Source organism: Neomonachus schauinslandi, chromosome 15 (assembly GCF_002201575.2).
Source record: "Neomonachus schauinslandi chromosome 15, ASM220157v2, whole genome shotgun sequence".
Classification (NCBI taxonomy): Eukaryota; Metazoa; Chordata; class Mammalia; order Carnivora; family Phocidae; genus Neomonachus; species Neomonachus schauinslandi.
In genome coordinates, this window is record NC_058417.1 from 4,627,090 (window position 1) to 4,645,645 (window position 18,556).

Consider the following 18,556-nt stretch of genomic DNA (forward strand, 5'->3'; position numbering starts at 1 on the left):
AATCCAATCAAGAAATGGGCAGAAGACATGAACAGACATTTTTCCAAAGAAGACATCCAAACGGCCAACAGACGCATGAAAAAGTGCTCAATATCGCTCGGCATCAGGGAAATCCAAATCAAAACCTCAATGAGATACCACCTCACACCAGTCAGAATGGCTAAAATTAACAAGTCAGGAAACGACAGATGTTGGCGGGGATGCGGAGAAAGGGGAACCCTCCTACACTGTTGGTGGGAATGCAAGCTGGTGCAACCACTCTGGAAAACAGTATGGAGGTTCCTCAAAAAGTTGCAAATAGAGCTACCATATGATCCAGCAATTGCACTACTGGGTATTTACCCCAAAGATACAAAAGTAGGGATCCGAACGGGTACGTGCACCCCGATGTTTATAGCAGCAATGTCCACAATAGCCAAACTGTGGAAAGAGCCAAGATGTCCATCGACAGATGAATGGATAAAGAAGAGGTGGTATATATATATATACAATGGAATATTATGCAGCCATCAAAAGGAATGAGATTTTGCCATTTGCAACGATGTGGATGGAACTGGAGGGTATTATGTTGAGCGAAATAAGTCAAACAGAGAAAGACATGTATCATATGACCTCACTGATATGAGGAATTCTTAATCGCAGGAAACAAACTGAGGGTTGCTGGAGTGGGGGGTGGGGTGGGAGGGATGGGGTGACTGGGTGATAGACACTGGGGAGGGTATGTGCTCTGGTAAGCGCTGTGAATTGTGCAAGACTGTTGAATCACAGATCTGTACCTCTGAAACAAATAATGCAATATATGTTAAGGGAAAAAAAAGAAGAAGAAGCTGGCAGGAGGGGTAGAATGAAGGGGGGGAAATCAGAGGGGTAGACGAACCATGAGAGACGATGGACTCTGAAATACAAACTGAGGGTTCTAGAGGGGAGGGGGGTGGGAGGATGGGTTAGCCTGGTGATGGGTATTGAGGAGGGCACATTCTGCATGGAGCACTGGGTGTTATGCACAATGAATCATGGAACACTGCATCTAAAACTAATGATGTAATGTATGGGGATTAACATAAGAATAAAAAAAAAGGTTCTATCCCTTTTTTTTGGAGGGATTCAGAGGAAGAGAACTTCGCACCAAAGGAAATAATATGTATAATCACAAGCTAACTGCGAGGTTTGAAGGCCGTGAAACTGATTTACTCCTCAGTGCTCTTCCAGTCCTTTCCTTGGACCAGTATTGGAGGCCTGCTTGCGTTCTGCATTCTCGTTTGTTGCTGTCACTGTCACCCCTAATCTGGATCATTTTCATAGCCTCAGCAGTCTCTAGGCTCTGGTCTTTCCTCTTAGCTCCATCCTCTGGGCTACTGCCAGAGATGGGTCAGCTCTCTTTCTCATGAAATCTCACCAGGTCCATGCATATCCTGATTCCTCAGCACCACACAGGAGGCTGTTCCCTTCACAGGCAGGCCTTCCCTCTCTGGCTGGGGCCTGTGCTCAAACTACTCTGAAATCTCATGCTTGTTTTCTCTTCTTAGAATGACCAATTCCGTTTCTCTTTTACCAGATAACTGTCTACTCATCTTCTAGGAGCTGTTTTTGAATTGCTGTCACTCCTGCTGGCTTGAGCTCCTCAGAGGCAGGGATGACTGTCATATCCCTGGTGCCCATTTCTGTACAGACACACACTTGGTTCTCAGTAGAATTGGTTGAATGCATTTGGGGGTGCACTAACTACCTTTGTATTCCCTCAGAGAACATTTGCCTTCTGTTAACATTGGTTCACTGACCACACTCATCTGATTGCACAGTTAGGAGCTTCACAAGCGTTGAAGAAATGAATTAGTTCTCATAGCACTACAGAACTTGTAATTAAGAGAGACATGTATTTTTAGATTGGAAAATTCTCTGCAGATTTTATTGCCTTGATGTTACAGTGACATGTGACAGTGACAAAGAACTTCACATTTTGCACATTTCTTTCATCACCTTTCAGCATAAGAATGGATTACTCTTCACTTATGACTTTCGTGTGAACTTCCCGGCTCTTCACCCGCAGCTTGTTGACCTGGGACTCAGCAATGTCAGCCCGTTCCTCGGCCTCCTCCAGCTCGTGTTGGATCTTGCGAAACTTGGCAAGGTTGACATTGGATTGTTCCTCCTGAGAAAAGAAATTTCAGAGAACGAGAAAATTTGACATTTTCTGATTCTTACTGCCTTTGTTACTAGGAGCAGCTACTGGATTTAATTCATACATGAGAAAGCAAAATGTTCTGTTATTTGGTCATGTACTTATTTGGGGGCAAGGCATCCCACTAGTTGCCTCTGAACGTGTGGGCTCACAATGCCCCCTGCTCGGTCTCTCTCACTTGATTCTCTTCCTGGCAAACTTAAGATGCTACAATGACAACAGGGAGATCAGAGTAGCAGGAATCTGAATCTTTAAAAAGTAGACATGGTGATAGTATTGGGTGCAGAGAACCTTAAAGAAAGTTTGTGATGAGAAAGATGATAAGATGGGAAAGGAGCCAAATGAAAAAGAAATATTCTGATGGATTTATTGTGAAGTTATTTAACAAAGCTTAGACTTCAGAGCCCTCATTAGCACAGCCCCTGTGAGTGCTGGAGATTGCTGGGAGTGGTGGAGTGTTCTAGATAGGGAAGTGAGTTGTAACCAAAAAACATTTCTGTACTAACATGTCTGGAAAATTGCTTAAAGAGTTCTCAGAAGAAATGCACTTGAATCTCTAAGGCTCCAGTAATTACTGGTAAAATTTTTTCATTCCAAATATTCGTTTTCATACCTAATTTTATACTCTCTTGCCTTAAAGAAAGGCTCTTAAATTCTATAAACTTCAGGCTCCACAAAGGCCTAAAGTTCAGGCCTTCTCCTGAACTTTTCTCTCTCATTATGAAGCTACTCACAGCCTCTTCAGCTTGTCTCTTATAAGCTTTAACTTTTGTTTGTAATTTGTCCACCAAGTCCTGCAGCCTAAGAACGTTCTTGCGATCCTCCTCAGTCTGAAATGAAAGAGGTAGCAAATAGTTATTTGAAAACGACTCATTATTTTTATTTTCTTGAGAGAGCAGCAGGCCTGAGAAATATGGAAAGGCGGGTCACCTGGTAAGTGAGTTCTTTCACTCTCCTCTCATGTTTGCGAAGACCCTTGACAGCCTCGACGCTGCGCTTCTGTTCACTTTCAACCTCATTTTCAAGTTCCCTCACCTGGAAAAGAACAAAGGCTTTTAGCACTTTGGCTATAAGTAGCTGTATGAGCAGGTTGGGAATTGAATGAAGTGATGGGGACCCACCCTGGCCTCCAGTTTCTGGATCTGCTTCTTCCCACCCTTCAGAGCCAGCTGCTCAGCCTCGTCCAGACGGTGCTGCAGGTCCTTCACAGTCTGCTCTAGGTTCTTCTTCATGCGCTCCAGGTGGGCGCTGGTGTCCTGCTCCTTCTTCAGCTCCTCGGCCATCATGGCTGCCTGATGAGCAGTAAAACAAAACCAGTTGAGAGAGCTGAGCTAGCACATCAGGATTCAAGTTTGACCAGGACCGTGTTGCCCTCTGCTCACATCAGTGATGGCCTTCTTGGCCTTCTCCTCTGCGTTGCGGGCTTCCTGGACAGTGTCCTCCATCTCTCCCTGGATCTGAGAAATGTCTGTCTCCAGCTTCTTCTTGGTGTTGATCAGGCTTGTGTTCTGTTTCAAATTAATAAAAAAAGAAAGGGAAGCACATTTAATTATATTCTGTTTACATTGTCATTTTGACTAGTGTATACAGGCAAAAATTCTTGATCCAGGAAAAATTCAGAATAAACACCAAATCAAAAGTTGACTCTTGAGTTATGCCCTCTCTTCTTTTTATCCATACTTCTGTTAATGAACATTATCTGAAATTCTTCCAGGTAAAATTTGATTTTTGGTATCAGAGGTGTTCAACTATTATCAGTGGCTGTTTGTAAGCATGAAGCACAACCCTGACCCCCCAAAAAATTTAAAGTGCTGTACCATGTAGCGCCACACAGCTCATGGAAAATGGATTATTAATTTTTAGTTCATTCATGTTTGGTTAGCTTTATATTTAAAGAGCATAAGTAGCATCATTATCAGTACAAAAATGAACCAAGAATATGTTATGTTTTGGAAAGTTGATAGTATGAAATATTTAATTCAGGGGTACTAAAAATCAGTAAGAAAAATGTATTTTAATTTGAATTTAAAAGTATTTGGAGTATGTGATTTTAACATTTCCATGATGGCTATTTCCTTATATTGCAATTTTTAAAAAGTATGTAATAATGTATGTTTATTATAAAAAATAGAATATACAAATTAACAAAATAAGAGGTAAGGAATAATTATTGTACTCTCAGTACACAGAGATAACCATTGATAACACTTTGTTTATCCTTCTGGATGTTTCCTATATATTTTCAACAAAAATGATCATGCTTTATATAATATTTTTAAGTTGCGCTTTTCACGTATTATGAACATCTTTTCATGGCAATAAGTGCATACTATAATGGGTGCTTATTAGCCTTGTGAGACTACACCGCCATTTATTTTAGCACATGCATTATAAACAACAAATGCTGAGTAGCAGTAATGATGGCCTCTGTGAATTTGAATTGAAGAGCTTCTTTCATGTAGTTAGCTTCATGTGCATACATGATACATAAAAATAACTTGGTGGCTTATTCTTTTTCCTCTGTTTACTTGCTTATTGATTTGTAGCTTAGAGTTGCAAAAGACAAGATGGCCACTAATGTCACATATATGGTTATTAATAGAAGGCCTTCTGCTTTTTTAAAAAAGTTTCTAGAACTCTATAAATTTTTTCACATCAACATGATTATGTCAGCCCATAAATATACCCGTGAACTGGCTAGACCCTAGTACTTCTTAGTAATACACATTTTCCAGAACTTCAGGAAGGGATCCTTGCCAAGGTTTTCCCTTCAAATTATCTTCAACTTCAGGGAATCCATTTGCTCAACCAGAGTCCTGAACCTCACCTGGGTGTGCAAGAGTTGCACACGCTCACTGGCATCCAGAAGCTCTTGCTCTGCCACCTTCCTGCTCCTCTCAGTCTGCTCCAAGGATGCCCTTAGCTCTTCAGTCTCAGCCTGCAGCAGGTTGGCTCTGCGCTCCACCATGGCCAGCTGTTCTTTAAGGTCATCTTGGCCTCTGATGGCATCGTCCAAATGTAGCTGAGTGTCCTACACAGAAAGAGGCAAAGACTCTTACTCATGCTTCCATTAAAGCGAGTACACATTTCAGTCATGTACACACTTTGTTCTCAATACCTTAGAGTATGATTAGGGAGGGAAAATCTGCAAGTCCCTTTAAAGACAAATTCTTTGTAGCCTAGGATAGTAGGTCTCCTCAAAAGAACAGGATGTTATATTTTAGATTCTAAATCATAAAAAAATAACCATGGCTAAAGCTATAAAATATTGGATCAAGAAAGCATCCTCAGAGATGAGCTGGTCTAATGATGTTGTTTTACATATATTAAACAAGTATAGATATGTATATTTAAAAATGTATGTATATATATTTATATATATCATACAAATGAATTTCATATAAATGAAGTGATTTGTGCAGTGTCTTCTCTTCAGTTTGCAAGGTGAACTTTTAGACTTTCCAGATGTAAGCTGTTCTTTGGCTGTGTATGTATAATTTTCAACTGATTACCATGTTATTTAGATTTATGGCATATAAATTACAGTTAACACCCAGACTGCATGACACCATGTGTGTTTATCCCGGTGTACCTTCAGTATTCCTTGTGTGTTTCTAAGATTCTTTATTGTCTCTGCAGCCTGGCGGTTGGCATGGTTCAGCTGGATTTCCATCTCATTGAGGTCTCCCTCCATCTTCTTCTTGATCCTTAGGGCATCATTCCTGCTCCTGATCTCAGCATCCAGGGTGCTCTGCATTGACTCCACCACCCTCATGTGGTTTCTCTTTAGCTGATCGATTTCTTCATCTTTTTCAGCAATTTTCCGGTCAATCTCAGATTTCACCTGGTTTAACTCAAGCTGGATGCGAAGGATTTTGCCTTCTTCGTGCTCAAGAGATCCCTTTTTAAAAAGCAACACTTAGGTTACTCTTGGCTTTTGATCCTCTCGGGATCTTCCTGGTGTAATCTGAAACTGGCCCCTGTACTTGGAGGGCAGTGAGAAGACCAAAGGAAGAGGCAGGCCATTCCAGCTTGGTGGTGGCAGCTTAATAATAGCAAAGGGAACTTATGTGAGAGGCTAGTTTTGGGTGGCGGGAAGATGAATGGATCCCACATCTGCCCACCAAATTTTAAAAGTTTACAAAGAGACCCTAGGTAGATTTAGTCACATATACCATGTAGGTGTTCTTAACACCAAACCACTGTCTGAAGGCTATGTCTTTGGAGCAGCCTCTGGGAGCAGGAAGGGCAAGCGGAACCCACATTCCTAGGATAGGGGAACAGTCAGTCCGCAGTCACGTCTTTTGATGGTGTTTTCCTGGTAGTCACCTAGAGAGCTTGTTGTTTGTTTTGCACAATATGATGCTTTCTTGAAGAAGGCATTCAGAAAACCACAAACTTTCATACATCTTAATTTAGCCTCTTCGTTCTGCCTTCCCAAGGTACAATGCAGTATTTCTCACTGAATTAAGGAGTTATCCCCAGTAGCTTTGTAACATGATAGCTGCTCTCAGTCGGTATTAATTTTTCAGTTTGTTTATAATGCATAATTGGGCAAATGGAACATGTACCTCTGCTTCCTCCAGAGCAGCCTGCAGTTCACTCTTCTCTTGATCTATCTGTTTCTTCACTTTCTCCAATTCATGGATATGCTTTCCCCCCTCTGCAATCTGCTCCGTCAGGTCTGAAATTTCCTCTATAGTTAATAATAAAATACCACATTCAGTTGAGAAAAATGAAAACTTGAAAAGATGTCTCCCCACCACTTTTGAAGTAGAATGGTTACAAAGACTCACGCTGTAAGTTCTTGTTCTCTCGCTTCAGGGTTTCAAGGTGATCCAGGGATTCCTCATAGGCATTCTTGACCTTGAACAGCTCAGTGCTGAGTGTGCGGGCCTCCTTCTGGGAGGCCTCAAGTTCAGCCTGAGTTTCCTCATACTTCTGTTTCCGCTCTGCCAGGACCTGGAAGTACATCAGAACTAAGCCTCTGTGATCAAGAATCAGGCCACTTTCCCCCAGGAAGCCAGTCATTGTGGGCCACCTTGTCAAAGTTCCTCTGCTTCTTGTCCAGGGCGGCGCAGGCGGCGTTAGATCTCTCCACGTCCAGCATGAGGTCCTCCACCTCATTCTGGAGCCGCTGCTTCGTCTTTTCTAGAGAAGCACATTTGGAATTCACGGCCTCCGCGTGTTCCTCAGCATCCTGCAGACGCTGGGCCAGCTTCTTCCTGAAATGTTGGTCAGTGCGAGTGACCAAGAGCAGATTCAGAGCTATGACAGTGAACTTTATAAAGCTGCTGACTAGGAAAGCATATTTTCCGCAAGATTCTTTGCTTCTCTGTCCACAAATTGTTTAGGTTTTCTAAAATGTCTTATCAGTACCCATTTTGTGTCTTTAGTTTTCCCTAGTGAATTCTTATCTTTATGTCAGGGGTTGTTAAACATATTCATGAGGTCTTTTTGTATGCGTGGTGGCAGTGGTGTATGCATTATGAGAGACAGAATGAATGAGCCTATCTGATTATACAGTGGTGGAAACCACCATCTTCTCCTTGCAGACAGTCATGTCCACTGAAGAATGTGCCAAGACCATAGCCCTCCCTGCATCACCTGAGGGAGCAGCACGTGACAGCCGTGAACTGGAGGTGTATCATCAAAGCATGCTAGCACTGGATAGTGTCGTTAAGCATTTTTTAACATGGTCCTCTTCATAAATGAAACTGTGGCCCAAAGTGATGCATACGAGGTCATATGATTATGATTAATCACTAACTTTCTGGGTCTGATGCCCCAGACAGCAAATGTTATTCCAGAATTATATTTCCCAAATACCCTCCAAAGTCTTACTGCTTCCTTTACCAGCTCACACTTAACTGGAGTGTTCCCTCTGCAAATGCTCGCCAAACCTCCTCATTCTGTTTAATTCTAGCAACTACTGACATAAATGCAATTTAGAGAAGCTTCCTTCACTGGGAACATAATGATTATTTCCCTTCCATGTGTCACTCCCATGAGTTTTATTCCATAAGAAGTGTGTGTAATTAGTGAATCAGTTTATTGATACTGGTTGTTAGTTAAATGACAGAGTATGATAGTCTTATTTTGAACTTCTAGATAGGGATAAACTGATTATTGTTAATTATAATATTCATAATAATATACCACTATCTCCATTTTTCCTTATATTGAAGGAAATTAATTCTACTTAATTCATAAAGGGTATGCTGATAATTTTAATTCATTTTGGTGGAAAGAAATTTAAGATATTTTTGTAATAGACCAAAATGTGGGGAGAGCTGTGGTCTTGGCCCATTCTTCAGTGGAGGTGACTGGTCTGTAAGGAGAAGATGGTGGTTTCCACCACTGTATAATCAGATAGGCTGAAATATTCCTCCTATCTTCATGCCTGAAATATTATTATTTTTTTATTATTTTTCCTTCACTGCCTTTAAACTTTTCTTTCTGCCTCTATCATTAAGAGCCCATACTTGGCCTCCTCCAGCTCCTCCGTGCGCTGGATGGCGTCCGTCTCGTATTTGGTCCTCCACTGGGCCACCTCGCTGTTGGCCTTGGACAGCGCCCTCTGCAGCTCGGCCTTGGATTCCTGCTCCTCCTCATACTGTTCCCGCAGCAGGTCACAGTCGTGGCGGGAAGACTGCAGGGCGTGGGCCAGGGCGTTCTTGGCCTGGACCAACCAAAAAGTGTGCATTGTACATTTATGTTCTGGTCATTGATATTCTGTAAGTGAAGTTCAATAGTGTGTCACGCTACAAAGTTCAAGTGATTGAAAGTCTCAATTAGAGAATTCTCACCTTAGACTCCTCTTCCAGCTGCCTCTTTAATTCCTCAATCTGTTGTGTAAATGCTTGTTTGCCTCGTGATAGCTGAGACACCAGAGCTTCTTTCTCATCTAGCTGTCGTGAAGATTCACCTGTGAAAGACAAAACATGAATGATTTAGTTCTGCCATCTAGATGACTAATTTAAAGAATACGATAACATTAGAACTCTTCTTACTCCATGATGAAAAGAATAGCTCAAAAACTTTGATGTGGTTGAGAAGGTTATTTCTTGCTTTTTCAAAAATGTGAGCTTTTGGGGCACCTGGGTGGCTCAGTTGTTAAGCGTCTGTCTTCAGCTCTGGTCATGACCCCGGGGTCCTGGGATCGAGTCCCCCATCAGGCTCTCTGCTCAGCAGGAAGCCTGCTTCTCCCTCTCCCACTCCCCCTGCTTGTGTTCCTGCTCTCACTATCTCTGTGTCAAATAAATAAATAAATAAATTTTAAAAAATGTGAGCTTTCTTTGAATTTTAAGGCCTTTCTTTCTTTCTTTCAAGTAATGCTGAGGCAGCAAAAAATTTCCTCAGCCCAGGGAGCTTAATTTTCTTCCAGTTATAGCTTATAATCATCCCTTTTTACCTTCTCTCAATAAAAAGAAGAAAGAATGACGAATGATAAATGGGCATGTGTGGCTTAAGAAATGATGGGTGTTAAGAAGTGTTCGCAAGTGGAGGCTTGCCTTTCGTTCTTTGGCTCTCTGTGTGCTGGCTCTGTGTGCCCACTGACCTGATTCTGTGTGTAAACGAGCCTTCTGGGCTGACAACTCATTGATGAGGCGTTGTTGTTCCTCTTCCTTCGTTTTCACTTCGCTAAGCTGGTCCTCCAGGGTGCGGCACGTTTTCTCGAGGTTTCCCTGTGGTGGGAAGTAGAAAACAGGAAAAGATGATACATTTTTATTTGTAAGTCTGCATTTGGAGATAACTACTTGTGGAAAGGAGCTGAGCTGTATTCACTTTTCTAGCCACTCCGAAGCTCACCACAGTGCCCTGGATATAGAGACACATAATTTGGGCTACATGAACAAATAAATGGTTATGAAAACTGGATTATTGTCTTTGCAAACATGAACATCATTTAAATTCTGCATCATGTGGAGTATGGTTTTTAGATAATTTTTTTTCTGAAATTGCATTCTTTCATAGTCACAGGGATAAAAGTTAACGTGATTTCTACAAGTCAAGTAGGAAGACTGCAATGATTCATTTCAATATAGTGATGCCTAATAGGCATAACAGGAATAATTTTAAAGTGAGATAACATAGCAGTATCCACAATAGCCAAACTATGGAAAGAGCCCACATATCCATTGACAGATGAATGGATAAAGATGTGGTGTGTATACACACACACACACACACACACAATGGAATACTACTCAACCATCAAAAAAATGAAATCTTGCCATTTGCAATGACGTGGATGGAACTAGAGGGTATTATGCCAAGAGAAATAAGTCAATCAGAGAAAGACAATTACCATATGATCTCACTCCTATGTGGAATTTAAGAAACAAAACAGAGGATCATGGGGGAAGGGAGGGAAAAATAAAACAAGACGAAACCAGAGAGGGAGGCAAACCACAAGAGTCTTAATCATAGGAAACAAACAGGGTTGCTGGAGGGGAGGGGGGTGGAGGATGAGGTACGTGGGTGACGGGCATTAAAGAGGGCATGTGATGTAATGAGCACTGGGTGTAATATGCAACTGATGAATCACTGACCTACCTCTGAAACTAATAATACATTATATGTTAATTAATTGAATTTAAATTAAAAAAATGAGATAACATTTAAAGTTTGTACAGTTAGATTAGATATATTCATGTATAAACTCTGTAATTTTGAATCGTTGCAAATAAAATGAAAAGGGGACAAGTTTCACAAAAACCTTGGCTTTGGAGACAGTCTCCATGTTACTGGCGAGGTCATCGATCTCCATCTTCAGCTCGCTCTTCTCCTTCTCCAGCTTCTGCTTGACCCTCTGCAGGTTGTCTATCTGCTCCCCGAGCTCGGCCACGCTGTCCGCATGCTTCTTCCTCAGGGTGGCCGCCGTGGCTTCGTGCTGCAGGGTGGCCTCCTCCAGGTCCCTGCGCATTTTCTGGAACTCAGCTTCGCGCTTCTTGTTCATCTCGATCTGGGCGGAAGTGGCCCCGCCGGCTTCCTCCAGGCGCTCGCTGATCTCTTCCAGTTCCCGGGAGAGGTCAGAGCGCTGCTTCTCTGCTTTGGCCCGGGAGGCCCGCTCTGCCTCGATTTCCTCCTCCAGTTCCTCGAGGCGGGCCTGGGGGTGACACATCAACGTGAATGCCAACTCATGGCAGATTTTATTCCAGGAATGTGCAGAAGAGGTGGGGGGTCCGACTCACCTGTAACTCCTTGATCTTTTTCTGTAGCTGCATTGCGAGGGCCTGCTCATCTTCAATCTTGCTTTGCAGATTGCTTATTTCAAACTCTTTCCTGTTAGAGGAGCAACACATAAGCTCTCTATCAATTCTCTTACCAGTTTTCTTTCCCGTGTATGTTGGAATGTCTTTATACTGCTGTATTGAGGACATGAGTAGTACCTGTTTTTACAAGTTAGTAATGTACCATTTTCATTAAATAAAAAAGTCTAAGATGTCATTTTTTTTCCTGTGTGCTCTGAAGTAGTATTTTAGAGAGCTTTAAAACATCTATTTCACCTGAATTGACAGGTAACAAGCAGGTTACTCACTTTTTGAATTTCTCATCGAGTTGCTGCTTGTCATTTTCTACATCCATCGTGGATTCTTGGGCCAACTTTAGGTCTCCCTCTAGTTTCCTCTTGGCTCTTTCTAGCTCCATGCGGAGTTTCTTTTCTTGTTCCAGAGATCCTTCAAGCTAAATATATAGTGGATTTTATTTATTTCAGTCCTAAGGCACTGAGCCATATGTTACTAGCCATCAAAGATACACAGGAGAATTTTTAAAAATACACCAAATAGCATGGGAATTTTAATTATTATTTGCAAAGCCACAGTGAAAGGCTTCTGAGCATTATTGACAGTTGCATGTCATAACTGTTTATTTTATATTGAGAGGAAATACTGTGTTTTTCACACTTACGTCATCTACTTGCTGCTCTAGTTTGGTTTTAGCTTTGGTCAGGGTGTTGACTTTGTCTTCTTCTGCCTGTAGGTCATCCAGGGTCTGCTGGTGGGCCTCTTGGAGGGCCTTCTTCTCCTTGGTTAGCTTTGCGATGGTTTCATCCAGGCCTGCCATCTCTTCTGTGAGGTTTTTCACCTTAGATTTGAGCAGATTATAGAAATGTTAATGATATCCATCATCTTGATGAGAAACAAGCTTAGGACAGTGTTGGCCTGAGATGGAAATTGGAGATAAGCTAAGCCAGGCCCACTTCACTGAAAAGTATGGGGGATAAAGGTCAAGGTAAATAGAAATAGTGACGACTAAAGAGATGACATAAATATGACAGTATTTTCCTTTCATAATTCAGTAACTTTAGGATTAAACTTTTAATTAAAATACTTCAGTAACAATCTAGTCACTTGTAAACACTCTAAAATGGATCATGATTGTACCTTGTTCTCTGTGGCATGCTTCTCCTTTTCAACCTTGGCCAGGGTCAGCTCAAGGTCATCAATGTCTTTCTTGAGCTCTGAACACTCGTCCTCCAGTTTCCTCTTCTTGGCCGTCAGCTCGGCGTTGATCTCCTCCTCATCCTCTGCTCTCTCGGTCACCTCCTTGATCTTGGCCTCCAGCTGGATTTTGGTTTTGATCAGCTGGTCACACCTTTCCTCTGCATCAGCCAAGCCATCTGCTTCCTAAGGGAAGAAATGAAACAGTTTAATTTGTCTAAGCTATATCTGCAAACACACTGTAATTTATTTTATTTATTTATTTATTTTTTAAAATTCTATTTATTCATTTGAGACACAGAGATAGAGCATGAGCAGGGGGGGGAGACAGAGGGAGAGGGAGAAGCAGGCTCCCCGCTGAGCCAGGAGCCCGACGTGGGGCTCGATCCCAGGACCCCGGAATCATGACCTGAGCCGAAGGCAGATGCTTAACCATCTGAGCCACCCAGGCGCCCCCACACTGTAATTTATTAAAAGGTGGATACTTCAATAACTCAACCAGTTTGGTCAACACATATGCCAACTTTTAACAGTCTACTGGACAAATTGTTAGTAATTTTAATGTACTGATTATAATAACATATTTCCTCTAGCTGTCCCTGTGTGGAATGTCAGATCAGGGAAACTAGCCTTTTGGCAAAATCTGCTTCTGTGCTACTTTGGAAAAATCACTTGTTAATTCTAGGACTCTGTTTCCTCACATTCGAGGGGGTTGGTTAATTTAGCGTTTTCCCTGACCTGGTAAGAACAACGTAACTTCTATTTATGTACACAAATATTCACTAAGGAAAGGACAGTCTCATCTAAGAGAAGGGTCTATAAAGGAAAGAAAATGTCCATGGACGTCTTTATGACTCTGCTCACTGATGACCATACCGTGTATGAATGTGCATATGAACATACACAGCATAATTGGTGACTTCGCATCTATTGCTTTTTTAGGTCTGAGTCTTAGTATTTTTGAACGACAAACAATTACAGCACCTGTTTTAGTGGAAACCATTCATTCAAAAACCTTAAGTTAAAACTTTTTCATATCCAGTCCCACAGTGTCTGGAGGATAAGAAGTGGCTTAGCTGTGCAGTGGATGACACTCACAGATTGAACTTGGAGCTGCAGGTCATTTTTCTCTTGCATCAGAGCTACCATCTTCTCTTCAAGCTCTTTCCTTTTTGCCTCTGACTTAGCCAGCTCTTCCTTGGTCTTCTCAAACTCTTCCTTCATGTTGGCCATCTCCTTTTCTGTCTCCGCGCTCTTGAGGAGTGGCTTGATCTTGAAATATAGCTTCATCCAGGGCCAGTGTTTGACGTTCATGAAAGCACGGACGTTGTACTGGATGCAGAAGATGGACTCTCTGTAGGAAAGAATAAAGATGCAAATAAGGAACAATGTGGACAGTGACCATCACTCAAAAGAAGCAAAATGACTGTATCAGATTCAGCCATGAAAATGCAGAGAACAAGGACTTGGACTTGGTCCCTCACCTCCTCTCCATCATCTTCTTGAATTCCACCCTCATCAGGTACCCTCTGCACACAGCTTGGGTGCGTGTTATGAGTTGAGCCAGCTTTTCATCTCGCATCTCCTCTAGAGTTCCCAACAGGCCAGCTTTAAAGAAAACCTTGCCAAAGAACAAGCTAAATATGTTATTTTCACTCATGAGAAAGTCCAAAGGTGATGAAATTATTATAGAGATTTAGGTTGATGGTACCTTGGTATGACCGAATTTGTACTGGGTGTGGTCGACGTCAATAGACCCTAGAAGTTTCTCAGAAGCCTTCTTACTGTCAATGAACTGACCCTCTGGGATAGCACTCGCATTTAGAACCTTGTATCTATCAGAATACAAAGAATATAAATGCATGGTTTTCCTTCTTACTAGAACTGTTAGTAGCTATCATTGAAAAAATGATAGACTGAGTTTTGGAGAAAAAAAATTCCATTAAAATAATCCAGCAGTGCTTTAGGTGAACCTTGGGAAAATATGTTTAAAAACTTATGGTAATATAAAGCAAGCCTTCGTTCTTTGTTTTTTTTAATTAAATTTTTTTTATTATGTTAATCACCATACATTACATCATTAGTTTTAGATGAAGTGTTCCATGATTCATTGTTTGTGCATAACACCCAGTGCTCCATGCAGAATGTGCCCTCCTCAATACCCACCACCAGGCTAACCCATCCTCCCACCCCCCTCCCCTCTAGAACCCTGTTTGTTTTTCAGAGTCCATCGTCTCTCATGGTTCGTCTACCCCTCCGATTTCCCCCGCTTCATTCTTCCCCTCCTGCTATCTTCTTCTTCTTTTTTTTTTTTTTAACATATAATGTATTATTTGTTTCAGAGGTACAGATCTTTTATGATCACCTTTCAAATAATTGCATTTCAGTTTTCAAGAAAGAGTTAAAAGATGTTTGAATTGTGTGGGGATACTGCTCTAGGCTAGCACATTGAAAGGGAGGAATAATGAGACACAAACCTCTGTTTGAAGTCTGCATAAAGGATCCTGCTTGGGAACCCCTTCCTGCAGATGCGGATCCCTTCCAGCACACCGTTACACCGCAGCTGGTGCAGGACAAGTTCATGCTCCATGGCCCCTAAGAGGAAGAATACGCATGCCTTATTTCATGGTCTAAAGCAAACACACTGGAGCTTGTTTAGATACCAGAAGTGTCTTACCTGGAGTCTTGGTTTCATTGGGGATGATACACCGTACAAAGTGGGGGTGAGTGCTCTTCAAGTTGGTCATCAGCTTATTTAAATTCTCCTGTAAACCATATGAAAAGTTTTGAAGTCATTCTTCTGTTGCATGAGAGTCCCTGTCAGTGATCTGTAGTGAATGTGCCCCATTTCACGAATAAAGTAAATGTAACTGACTACAGTGGTTACTTTTAAGAGAAGGTTTGATTTTATGTGAAATGTGTTCCACTTTAGATCTTTTAGATTTGGAGTATTAAGGGTAACTGGTTCATTTATTATAAAGTTTGAACCCACATTATGGGTTTTCTTCTTGTTAAATTTTTCCTAACACGTTTTTCATTTTTCTTTGTACAACACGGCTTTTTTTTTTCCCAGTTTCACCATAGATTTCTTTTAAAAAGTTTTTTAAAGTTATGATAATTTAATTTTGTTACAGAAGTAGTCTTTCAGCATTCAAGAATATACTTACCCTGAAAAGGGCTGACACTGTCTGGAAAGAAGAACCCTTCTTCTTGGCACCTTTTTTCCCACCACCGCTTTCTGAAAAATAAAATAGAAAAATTAAAACTATTTGCAGCAGCTTTGAAAGTACTAGCCATAGGTATAAGGACTGCCAAAATTCCTAATGAAATTTAAATTTGCACTTGTTCACTTGTATCATTCCTGTTTTTCTTTTTGTATCTTTCTGCTGACTATAGATTAGGAAAATAGAAGCATTGGCTCACATTATAGGTATTCAGGAAAACAACAACAGTAAAAGAACTGTGGATGAAAAGAGTAGATGTGGGGAAGGGATGGGACTCCTCTCCTCCAAATCAGCAGTGTGTCCCCTGAAGGACGTGCCCAGAGACAGAGTAGTACTGCCCCCTTAGTGCACACAGGTCCCAGAGAACAGGCAAAGTTGCATGCTTGCTACCAGGTGCATGAGCCTCTACTAACCTGCAGGGGAGTCCTACGTCCTATTCGCTTGTGCTTCTATGTTACATGTGCATCTGGTCTTAGGGGACTTAGGGGAACAGAATTTAAATTCCTCAAGCACTAGTGCCTTGAAAAAGGATTTCCTCATCTCCAGCTTAGTTGGATCCTCGAAGGAACCAATACTATTAAAATAGTAGAAATGAGCTGTATGATCTTGAGCAAGTCACTTAACCTCTGAGTCTGTGTTTCCTATCGGTGAAATGAGGCAATGGACAAAAGGATCCACGTGTACTTTTAGCTCTGAAAACTGATGATCGTAAGACTGTAGCACGCTAATTAAATACGCTTCCTTTCATTATATTGGTCAGTATTTTCACTCTGTGAACATACTAATGATATTAAGAATGACCTGCTTCAGCAGTTTGTCCCCCAGCAAAGAGGAGAGCCAGAGTCTTCATTGCAGACTTCTGATAGAGCCCGACCACGGTCTCATTCAGGGGGTCCTTGTTCTTGTCCAGCCAGCCGGCGATGTTGTAGTCCACGGTGCCGGCATAGTGGACCAGAGAGAAGTGCGCCTCGGCCTTGCCTTTGGCAGGCTTGGGCTTCTGGAAGTTGTTGGATTTCCCAAGGTGCTGCTCATACAGCTTGTTCTTGAAGGAGGTGTCTGTGGCCTTGGGGAACATGCACTCCTCTTCCAGGATAGAGAAGATGCCCATGGGCTGAGAGTAGGAAAAAAGGGTTGATAATAATGAGTTCCTCAGAAAAATATGCTCCAATAGTTTATGTACTTGGTGGAAACCTGAAAATGTTCCAGAAGAAGGGCTGATAAATTAAATAAGCACGATCCTACTTTATTGCCTCTTCTCTGCTACTGAAATGTGAAACAGTCATGTACCATGGACATATGGGAAATATGTTTGCTAGAAAGACTCAGTTAAAAAAAAAAGTCCATCTGTGTCATTTGGCAAACTTTATGTTCAGAGTATAAAATTAAATTCCAAAAGTACCATTTCAAAGCTGAATTCTTTATCCTGTAAATGTATAGATCTAAATACTTTCTTCCCTCCTGAAAATGTAACTTCCTCACCTCAAATCTAGACATGACAAAAGTATGAAGAGGAGAAAAATTACGGATAATGATTAAAACTGATCCATTCCCAGGAGGAAAGAGCGTCTCATGTTGTATCATTAGAGCTCTTTGTAGTCAGAGTTCTGTTCCCCCCACGGTGGAGTTAAGTGATCATAATTTGGTTTTGCTTTGTAAGCAGATTGACTCCTTTCAGTGACAAGTTTGATAGGAAAGACTGATAGAAAATCCAACGTTGAGGATTTTGCTTCAGTCACAAATTGTCTCCCAAAACTATTTCAGTGTTCCTGGAACTGAGTACCATGTCGTTTTCATGAATAGCAGAGGTAGTATATATCACCAAATTAAAATTGTTTTCCTCAAATTGGGTAGACCTAGTCTGATGTGACATTCTCATCTTTCGTATTTTTATAGAATTTTGGCATGAATGTCTGAAGTTTTCATAGAAGGCAGTTGTGTTTGCTTTTCCTTTCCCACTGCTTAGGGTAGTGCTCACATATAACCATAAACTTCATTGGTATCCGTAGGTACATGGCGAGTTACCAATATTACATTTGTAAGTGTTTAATGATTGCTTGATGAGTTTTAACATATTCAACACTAATAGAATTATTGCCCCACTTCCTTGATAAAGGAGAATTCAGGGTTCATTTTCCAGGGATGGACTGTAGAGAGGTTTGGTGTTTATTCAGTAGTTATCAGAGTCTTAATGCCTGCAACAACTGAAGAGCTACCCTTCCAACCTGGAAGACATTTTGACGCATTCTGCCTTGATACCCACGAAGGATGGTCCGTGCACCACACACCGTCATGGAATCACCAGGATCAATGACAGTACTCAGGGGACTAGCGGCAATTTCATTCCTTACTCCCATGCACGTGAGGGAGAGTGAAGTTATAAGAGGGAGAAACGTGCATCCCTGTGTCTTTGTACATGTTTGTATGCATTGCAGTCATTTCTCTATGAAAAACTATTCATGAGTAACAGCAGGTCACCTGTGACACACCAGACAGCTGATCAGAGTACGAGTCTGTCATCAAACACCACTGCTTGTTCTTTGAGAATTGGATTGCAGTTAAGCATAAGGAGGCAGACAATTTGTTTTTCATATCCCGAAGGCTTGAAAAGTCATACGGACCTTCTCGATGAGCTCAATGCAGGCAGCCAGGTCCATCCCGAAGTCGATGAACTCCCACTCGATGCCCTCCTTCTTGTACTCCTCCTG

The 18,556-nt window shown here is 41.6% G+C and overlaps 1 protein-coding gene across 1 annotated transcript in view; it reads right to left on the minus strand.

Moving 5' to 3' along the window:
* Positions 1 to 1,996: 1,996 nt before the first annotated feature.
* Positions 1,997 to 18,556, minus strand: part of LOC110584711 (myosin-4) — a 23,030-nt gene continuing 6,470 nt past the window's right edge. Inside the window, exons 14-39 of the mRNA XM_044921615.1 lie at positions 18,470 to 18,556; positions 16,653 to 16,962; positions 15,795 to 15,865; positions 15,305 to 15,392; positions 15,105 to 15,222; positions 14,339 to 14,462; positions 14,112 to 14,248; positions 13,726 to 13,981; positions 12,571 to 12,813; positions 12,095 to 12,271; positions 11,724 to 11,869; positions 11,377 to 11,467; positions 10,902 to 11,291; positions 9,741 to 9,867; positions 8,989 to 9,107; positions 8,665 to 8,861; positions 7,221 to 7,404; positions 6,976 to 7,141; positions 6,751 to 6,875; positions 5,772 to 6,080; positions 5,007 to 5,210; positions 3,562 to 3,687; positions 3,301 to 3,471; positions 3,110 to 3,214; positions 2,914 to 3,009; positions 1,997 to 2,149 (exon numbers count right to left, since the gene is read on the minus strand). Of these exons, the coding sequence (XP_044777550.1) occupies positions 1,997 to 2,149; positions 2,914 to 3,009; positions 3,110 to 3,214; positions 3,301 to 3,471; positions 3,562 to 3,687; positions 5,007 to 5,210; positions 5,772 to 6,080; positions 6,751 to 6,875; positions 6,976 to 7,141; positions 7,221 to 7,404; positions 8,665 to 8,861; positions 8,989 to 9,107; positions 9,741 to 9,867; positions 10,902 to 11,291; positions 11,377 to 11,467; positions 11,724 to 11,869; positions 12,095 to 12,271; positions 12,571 to 12,813; positions 13,726 to 13,981; positions 14,112 to 14,248; positions 14,339 to 14,462; positions 15,105 to 15,222; positions 15,305 to 15,392; positions 15,795 to 15,865; positions 16,653 to 16,962; positions 18,470 to 18,556 (4,320 nt within the window). The remainder of the gene's footprint in view (positions 2,150 to 2,913; positions 3,010 to 3,109; positions 3,215 to 3,300; positions 3,472 to 3,561; positions 3,688 to 5,006; positions 5,211 to 5,771; positions 6,081 to 6,750; positions 6,876 to 6,975; positions 7,142 to 7,220; positions 7,405 to 8,664; positions 8,862 to 8,988; positions 9,108 to 9,740; positions 9,868 to 10,901; positions 11,292 to 11,376; positions 11,468 to 11,723; positions 11,870 to 12,094; positions 12,272 to 12,570; positions 12,814 to 13,725; positions 13,982 to 14,111; positions 14,249 to 14,338; positions 14,463 to 15,104; positions 15,223 to 15,304; positions 15,393 to 15,794; positions 15,866 to 16,652; positions 16,963 to 18,469) is intronic.